Genomic DNA, 9,666 nt, shown 5'->3' on the forward strand with positions numbered 1-9,666 from the left:
CATATTTCATGACTAAAGATTTTGAGATATAAAATTTCTGTTTAGGTTGTTATATTTTTCAAACAGGTGTTATTATATTGCATTATATGGTCATTGTCATTTATTAATGAGATTTCATTGTGAACAGACTATAATGTCTCAGCAAGATAACCAACACCAGCCTTAAAGAACCCTCCTGGTCAGGATTTAAGACCTTTACCTGGATTTTCCTCTCCCATATCAAAGGTAATATGAACGTCGAGCTGATTCTAGCTCAGGGCGACCTGTTCAGAGTGGGTTTGTTTCCTCAACTAGCTGGTCACCTGGTGATGCTACGATGTACATAGCACAGACAAAGTATGCACCATCGAAGAGGAGTAGTGAGCCATTACAAGATCGTAAAGTAACATGTGGTCAGGCGGAAGATGCTAAATTATTTGTAAGCGAATACAATCTTTCTCTTATATTTCTGTACATAGAAGTGTCATGTACCATTGTACAGGATTGTAAAGGGTAGTTGTTCAAGACTTTTCCCCTTGATCTGCATTTAACATGTGTATATTTATTTATCATATGTTATTATTTAATCCTGTTTACTTTTTCATTACATTGTTTTTATTGCTCAAGTCAACATGGTTTCTTTTTTATAATTATAATTTTTCCATTTCCCAATCCAACATTTGGTCCTAATTCGCAGCCGGATGAAAACCTGGTAACTATATTCATTCCTTGTTAACATTACCCCATTTATAATCTAAATGTTATACTCAGTTCCCTTACAGTCCACTACTAATTTGTTTTTTTTAAGTTTACCTTATTATAATGTTTTTGGATTCAGATGAAAGAATGAACTCTTTACTTACTTAAAATATTATTATTTTTTGTGCCAATCAATCAAACAAGCTCAAGTTTATTAATTTTTTGTGCACTTAATAGACTATACATTCCTCCTTTTAGTTAAAGACTTTATCGAAAGAAACTTATTATCTGTATCTTTGATGTACAATTCATTGTTTTGACTTCAAACTGAGATTTTGTGTTTACTCAAGACCTTTTTATATTGTGTGTGCTGCTGGTAAATTTTGTGTTCTACTACTACAATGGCTCCTAAAACTTCTGATTTTAAGTCATCTACATACACTCGCTCAACATCTCTAATTAAAACTCGTTTTAATAAGCTTAAAGATACTGTTGATGAATACAATACCTCAAAGGAACAACTCACCCCTATTCAAATTAACCAACTTAATGCTCATTTAAATGAAATTCGTAAAAGAAAAGAAGAATTCGATAACAATGTGCAACGGGTTTTAATCTTAGAAAAGAGGATCCTATCTCTGACGAGACATTGTCTCAAGACCTGGATGAAATTGAAAGTTTATTTTCTCATATCGAGGCTACTATTGAGATCTTAATGTCCCATCCTGAACCTGCAAATTCTGCTATCTTAAGTGACTCTTCTTCCGATACTCTTCACCAACTCGCTGACGACGAAGGTGACTACTTTCCCGAGGCAGCGCAAGTACTTAGAACGCAAACCTACGTTGACGACATCATCACTGGTGCGGATACTGAGGAAACAGCCTTGAAACTTCAAGATCAATTGGTCAACCTGTTACGAAGAGGAGGATTTAAATTGAGTAAATGGGTCTCCAACTCTGATCGTCTTCTACAAGCTTTCCCCAAGGAACATCTTGAGACTCCCGTCTTTCTCCAAGATTCTGAACAGCCACACTTCACAATACTTGGCCTACATTGGTCTCCCCACTCTGACTGCTTCACTTACAACCTTAACTTCCCTATGGACCCTCATCCATCAAAACGTTCGATCTTGAGCATCATAGCAAAAATCTACGATCCTTGTGGATTTCTCGCTCCCTGCATCATGCAAGCAAAATGTTTTATTCAGTTACTATGGACCACAGGCTTATCCTGGGATGATCCCCTGCCCACTAACCTCGCCGAAAAATGGCATTCATTCCTAATCGATACTCAATATTTATCTCAAATTTCTATTCCTCGAGCGTTACAGTTTTCCCTGTCATGCACCGTAGAATTACATGGCTTCGCAGATGCGTCAGAGAGTGGCTACGCATCTGTCGTATATTTCCGCTGTCAGATGTCTAATGGTGACACCATCATTCACCCAATAATCTCAAAGACTCGTGTCTCTCCTCTCAAAAGAGTAACTCTTCCTCGCCTTGAGCTTTGTGCTGCTCATCTTCTCGCGCAATTAGTAGCACATTGTCATTCTCTCTTCTCAGATAAAATTGCCATCAAAAATATCTATCTATGGAGTGACTCCTCGATAGTCTTGACATGGCTACGGACTCCACCCTACAAACTCAAGACATATGTAGCCAACAGGGTTTCTCAAACTCAAGAACTTGTTCCCATCGACTCTTGGCGACACATATCAAGTACTGATAATCCTGCAGACTGTGCGTCAAGAGGAATTTCTGCTTCCCTACTTGTCAACCATCCACTCTGGTGGACAGGCCCTCCTTGGCTTAAGCTCCCCATTTGCCATTGGCCTACCTCGCACTTCATTCCTGAGGACCTTTCTTCGTCAGAAGAAATCAAGAAGACACCTTTAGTTGTCCTTACATCAGCTCCTCCTTCTTTCTGCCTACTCATCGTGGAACAAACTCCAACGCATTGTCGCTCTTCTTAACCGCTTCATTCACAATTGTCGTAATCAAAATGACCGTCTCAGTGGTCCTCTCTCATCATCTGAAATCTCCAAAGCTCGTCTCAAGATCTTCCATCATGTTCCACAAGCCACCTTTGCAGATGAAATAGTGTCCCTCCAAAAGAAGCGTGACTGCTCCACCAGACTACAACGTGAAACACCATTTCTTGACTCTGGTTAAAGCACTTCGTTGCTTTAAGGCGGGCAGTATGTTCAAGACTTTTCCCCTTGATCTGCATTTAACATGTGTATATTTATTTATCATATGTTATTATTTAATCCTGTTTACTTTTTCATTACATTGTTTTTATTGCTCAAGTCAACATGATTTCTTTTTTATAATTATAATTTTTCCATTTCCCAATCCAACAGTAGTTGTAATTAATATCCTCCGACATTGGAGGACTCAGGGGAGAGGCTGAGGAGGAAGAATAGGTAGCAGAGGTAGTGGATCACTTCATTCCATGAACTGTTAGTAAAAGTGGAAGGAGGCTTAATTAAAGAAACAGAACACTAAGATGAGAGATGCCGTCCCAGCTGTGGAGAGAGACTTTAGCGTTACTCTCAGGTTTTGCGCTAAAAGGTGTATTTTATGTATCATACAAATTATGTACGCTGACTTCATTTCCAAATAAATCTGGTTAATAAAACAAACGGGGAAGAGGACCACTGCTTAAAGGTTTTAATTTCATAGATTTTATTACAAATTAGTTAAATAGTACAAGTTGTTTTGTCAAATCTTAGAAGCAATTTGTTAACGATTGCAGGTTCAATTACATACACATACACAGTTATAGTATAGAGTATAGTCAATGATTTTGGTATTTTATAAAGTACATATGATTTATCTGTGACTGTTCAATTTCACCCCGGGGACAAAATCTTATTGTCGGCCTGGAATAGCTAATTCAATTTGAGTAAGTCCAGGGTTATTAGTAATAATTATAGAATTAATTTGAAATATTTGGGCTCAGATGTGGTCGTTAAAGCATCAGTAAATAATGACAAATTTATCATAGCCCGATTTCAACTTACGTTTAAAAAAATAACAAACATAAAATAATTGATTTAAATTTAAATTGATTGAATTTGAAAAGCCCATACGCAATACTGAGTAAGTTTCTCCAAGACCCCAAACAAGACCTATAAACTGCAAAAGGTTATACAATTTCAATACTAAGCAAACCCAAACTAATGAGATCGGAATTAGACATTGACTTCACGAAAGTATTTGAATCTTCACAAGCCACAGCATTGCAATTAGGAGAAGAAATAATCCTACCCCGAACATGCAGCCGACAAACTCTAAGAACTAATGTCCAGTTGCTAGGCCAAGAACAAGATGCAGAACAGTATTACAAGGTGGCAATACACATTCCATTTTTTAATCACCTTATTTCGGAGTTAAACGCCAGATTTGATTTCGTAAGTGATATTTCAAATCTGGGGGAACTAATTCCATCTAAATTTTCTAACCAAACGGCTGAAGAAGTGTTGGAATCTGCCAATCTCTACTATGAGGACATTTCTGCTTTGTTTATAGAGTTATCCGCAGAGTTTGGACTTTGGCGGTAATATTGGAAATCGACAATCACCAATGGATCTTCCACAAAGTTGTGAAATTGCTTTGTCAAAGTTTGACAGAGACTTTTTCCCAAACGCAGCAATTTTATTGCAGATATTCGCTACGTTACCGGTAACATCTGCCTCGTACGAGCGGGCTTTTTCTTCACTGAGAAGAATAAAAACTTATCTCAGGTCAACCATGACAGAAGACCGTTTGAATGGGTTGCACTGGCTAATATACATAAGGAAAGGGAAATCGATTTCCAAAAAGAATCATCCGATGTTAAAAATTTATTGCTATTCATCTATAAGTCCGATTTGATAGAACAATGTACTGTCAGTAAGAGGAAGCTCTCGAATTTCGCGTGTTTTCCGCTAGGTAGCAGTAGCGCGCTTCTGTCAACGCCCAGCTCAGTTATTGTCAAAATGGCGTCTAAACAATAGAAGGCCTTTTGTGTTATACGGCTTGCTAGATGTGAGTTGCTAGATGTGAGTCTATGATTTCCGTGCAACGTAAATTTTGTACCACATATAGTGCTGATCCTCCTACAGCCCAGAGCATAAGAAGATGGTATAAGCAATTTACTGATACAGGCTGTCTCTGTAAAGCAAAATCATCGGGTCGTCCTCGTGTGTCCAATGAAGAAGTGGAACGCATCCGCGACGATTTCGATTTTACCAAACAGTAGAAGTACACTACACATCAAAACACGTTTAAGCAAAGTCAGAATTTAAGCATATTCATCTGACCAGGAAAGATAGGGAACTAATTGCAACTCAGATAGCAACAAAAATTCCGCACGATGAAATTTTGAAAGAGGTTAGGGGCAGTATATCTAATAATGCACTGAATCAAATACATTTGATGAACAAAAAGGATATCTTAAATATAGAGCAGAGTTTCAATCTCAACAGTGAATCGTTGAAACACCCCTTTGTTCCAGTCAGTGCGGATGCTTGGGTTGAAGAACTCAGGATATCTAGAGATGTCACACTGTTGACATACAAGCCTCAAGGGGTATCTAATAATGAATTGCCCCGACTTGATGTGGATGATTTTTCCTCATGTTTATGACACTCATGTGCTAAACAAATACAACTTTCAATTACATACTCCTTTGTTAATCCTAGACGAGTGCAGAGAAGGGCTCCCCTGCTCAATTTATTATGCAGATACATGTGTGGCGTCGATGATGAAGTGTAAAAGAAAATCAGGATGATTTAATCATTGACGTTGAATATGAAACTGCTAAAAAAAGTAATTTTTTATAACTGGATGAGCTAAGCAGTGAAAATATGCCTGTTGCATGTTATAGTTCTTCATTAGATGAAAAAAGAAGGCTCTGATAGAAAATTTAAAGGTTAATTAAAGGCTATGATAGAAGATTCCATTGAAACTGAAGCAGTGTAGAATAGGCAAGTAACTACCTTGAAAATATTTCTGTAGCCTACTTTTATTTTCCTTTCACCCATTATATATTTTAGATTATCCATTAGTTTAATTTAATAGAGTTTTGATGTATTGTACTTAGTAGAAGTAAAGTATTTTCTTGATGTTATAAGTATAATTAAATAATTTATTATTAAATGTTATAAGTATAATTGGTGAACTAGTAGGTCTTCCACATGTCTACTAATTACTACAACATGGATTCTAATAATTCATTTATGTCCTCAACCTCATATTTCATGACTAAAGATTTTGAGATATAAAATTTCTGTTTAGGTTGTTATATTTTTCAAACAGGTGTTATTATATTGCATTATATGGTCATTGTCATTTATTAATGAGATTTCATTGTGAACAGACTATAATGTCTCAGCAAGACAACCAGCACCAGCCTTAAAGAACCCTCCTGGTCAGGATTTAAGACCTTTACCTGGATTTTCCTCTCCCATATCAAGGGCAATATGAACGTCGAGCTGATTCTAGCTCAGGGCGACCTGTTCAGAGTGGGTTTGTTTCCTCAACTAGCTGGTCACCTGGTGATGCTACGATGTACATAGCACAGACAAAGTATGCACCATCGAAGAGGAGTAGTGAGCCATTACAAGATCGTAAAGTAACATGTGGTCAGGCGGAAGATGCTAAATTTTTTGTAAGCTAATACAATCTTTCTCTTATATTTCTGTACATAGAAGTGCCATGTACCATTGTACAGGATTGTACAGGGTAGGGCCTAGTTGTAATTAATATCCTCCGACATTGGAGGATTCAGGGGAGAGGCTGAGGAGGAAGAATAGGTAGCAGAGGTAGTGGATCACTTCATTCCATGAACTGTTAGTAAAAGTGGAAGGAGGCTTAATTAAAGAAACAGAACACTAAGATGAGAGATACCGTCCCAGCTGTGGAGAGAGACTTTAGCGTTACTCTAAGGTTTTGCGCTAAAAGGTGTATTTTATGTATCATACAAATTATGTACGCTGACTTCATTTCTAAATAAATCTGGTTAATATAACAAACGGGGAAGAGGACCACTACTTAAATGTTTTAATTCCATAGATTTTATTACAAATAGTTAAATAGTACAAGTTGTTTTGTCAAGTCTTAGAAGCAATTTGTTAACGATTGCAGGTTCAATTACATACACATACACAGTTATAGTATACAGTATAGTCAATGATTTTGGTATTTTATAAAGTACAGATGATTTATCTGTGACTGTTCAATTTCACCCCGGGGACAAAATCTTATTGCCGGCCTGGAATAGCTAATTCTATTTGAGTAAGTCCAGGGTTATTAGTAATAATTATAGAATTAATTTGAAATATTTGGGCTCAGATGTGGTCGTTAAAGCATCAGTAAATAATGACAAATTTATCATAGCCCGATTTCAACTTACGTTTAAAAAAATAACAAACATAGACCCCAAACAAGACCTATAAACTGCAAAAGGTTATACAATTTCAATACTAAGCAAACCCAAACTAATGAGATCGGAATTAGACATTGACTTCACGAAAGTATTTGAATCTTCACAAGCCACAGCATTGCAATTAGGAGAAGAAATAATCCTACCCCGAACATGCAGCCGACAAACTCTAAGAACTAATGTCCAGTTGCTAGGCCAAGAACAAGATGCAGAACAGTATTACAAGGTGGCAATACACATTCCATTTTTTGATCACCTTATTTCGGAGTTAAACGCCAGATTTGATTTCGTAAGTGATATTTCAAATCTGGGGGAACTAATTCCATCTAAATTTTCTAACCAAACGGCTGAAGAAGTGTTGGAATCTGCCAATCTCTACTATGAGGACATTTCTGCTTTGTTTATAGAGTTATCCGCAGAGTTTGGACTTTGGCGGTAATATTGGAAATCGACAATCACCAATGGATCTTCCACAAAGTTGTGAAATTGCTTTGTCAAAGTTTGACAGAGACTTTTTCCCAAACGCAGCAATTTTATTGCAGATATTCGCTACGTTACCGGTAACATCTGCCTCGTACGAGCGGGCTTTTTCTTCACTGAGAAGAATAAAAACTTATCTCAGGTCAACCATGACAGAAGACCGTTTGAATGGGTTGCACTGGCTAATATACATAAGGAAAGGGAAATCGATATACAGGGCGTTCCAAAAAGAATCATCCGATGTTAAAAATTTATTGCTATTCATCTATAAGTCCGATTTGATAGAACAATGTACTGTCAGTAAGAGGAAGCTCTCGAATTTCGCGTGTTTTCCGCTAGGTAGCAGTAGCGCGCTTCTGTCAACGCCCAGCTCAGTTATTGTCAAAATGGCGTCTAAACAACAGAAGGCCTTTTGTGTTATACGGCTTGCTAGATGTGAGTTGCTAGATGTGAGTCTATGATTTCCGTGCAACGTAAATTTTGTACCACATATAGTGCTGATCCTCCTACAGCCCAGAGCATAAGAAGATGGTATAAGCAATTTACTGATACAGGCTGTCTCTGTAAAGCAAAATCATCGGGTCGTCCTCGTGTGTCCAATGAAGACGTGGAACGCATCCGCGACGATTTCGATTTTACCAAACAGTAGAAGTACACTACACATCAAAACACGTTTAAGCAAAGTCAAAATTTAAGCATATTCATCTGACCAGGAAAGATAGGGAACTAATTGCAACTCAGATAGCAACAAAAATTCTGCACGATGAAATTTTGAAAGAGGTTAGGGGCAGTATATCTAATAATGCACTGAATCAAATACATTTGATGAACAAAAAGGATATCTTAAATATAGAGCAGAGTTTCAATCTCAACAGTGAATCGTTGAAACACCCCTTTGTTCCAGTCAGTGCGGATGCTTGGGTTGAAGAACTCAAGATATCTAGAGATGTCACACTGTTGACATACAAGCCTCAAGGGGTATCTAATAATGAATTGCCCCGACTTGATGTGGATGATTTTTCCTCATGTTTATGACAAATGCCCAAAGTGAAATCCTAAAAAAAATATGGAAACGATGTTATTTGTGTTAATGGCACTCATGTGCTAAACAAATACAACTTTCAATTGCATAGTCCTCTGTTATTCCTAGATGAGTGCAGAGAAGGGCTCCGCTGTTCCATTTATTATGCAGATACATGTGTGGCGTCGATGATGAAGTGTAACAGAAAATCAGGATGATTTAATCATTGACGTTGAATATGAAACTGCTAACAAAAAGTAATTTCTATAACTGGATGAACTAAGCAGTGAAAATATGCCATTTGCATGTTATAGTTCTTCATTAGATGAAAAAAGAAGGCTCTGATAAAAAATTTAAAGGTTAATTAAAGGCTATGATATAAGATTCCATTGAAACTGAAGCAGGGTAGCCTAGGCAAGTAACTACATTGAAAATATTACTGTAGCCTACTTTTATTTTCCTTTCACCCATTATATATTTTATATTATCCATTCTAAAGTTTTGTTGTATTGTTTTAAGTAGAAGTAAAGTATTTTCTTGATGTTATAAGTATAATTAAATAATTTATTATTAAATGTTATAAGTATAATTGGTGAACTAGTAGGTCTTCCACACGTCTACAAATTACTACAACGTGGATTCTAATAATTCATTTATGTCCTCAACCTCATATTTCATGACTAAAGATTTTGAGATATAAACTTTCTGTTTAGGTTGTTATTCTTTTCTTGGAGACCACAAAAGTTGGTCCATTGCTAATAAAGTTACACAGTCTTTAGAATAATGGAAAATAAACAGTGACAGACAACGCTATAAACATGAAGAGCGCTATGGCATGTGTTAAACCAAAACTAAATGCATCTCCAGCTAGATATGGCATCATCAGCACTTACCACTTCCAGCGTTTGGGACATCAGCCTGGTGGAGGGTGCAGGCCTCGAGAACATTGAGGACCTATTCATTGTTACAAAATTGGTAACTAACATTGGTTATACGGGAGTAGGCTGTAGGGATGTTGACGAGCGCCCAACGGGTCCGCATTGTATTGCCACTGC

General features: G+C 37.0%; 1 protein-coding gene across 1 annotated transcript; it reads left to right on the top strand.

Annotated features, from left to right (window-relative positions):
• Positions 1-1,393: 1,393 nt before the first annotated feature.
• On the top strand, positions 1,394-2,653 carry LOC129005613 (uncharacterized). Its single transcript, XM_054434564.1, has one exon. The coding sequence runs from the start codon at positions 1,394-1,396 to the stop codon at positions 2,651-2,653; it is 1,260 nt and encodes a 419-aa protein (XP_054290539.1).
• The last annotated feature ends 7,013 nt before the right edge of the window (positions 2,654-9,666 follow it).

Source organism: Macrosteles quadrilineatus, unplaced genomic scaffold (genome assembly GCF_028750875.1).
Source record: "Macrosteles quadrilineatus isolate MER2022 unplaced genomic scaffold, UCM_ALF_1.0 Scaffold_27__1_contigs__length_1626561, whole genome shotgun sequence".
Lineage (NCBI taxonomy): Eukaryota > Metazoa > Arthropoda > Insecta > Hemiptera > Cicadellidae > Macrosteles > Macrosteles quadrilineatus.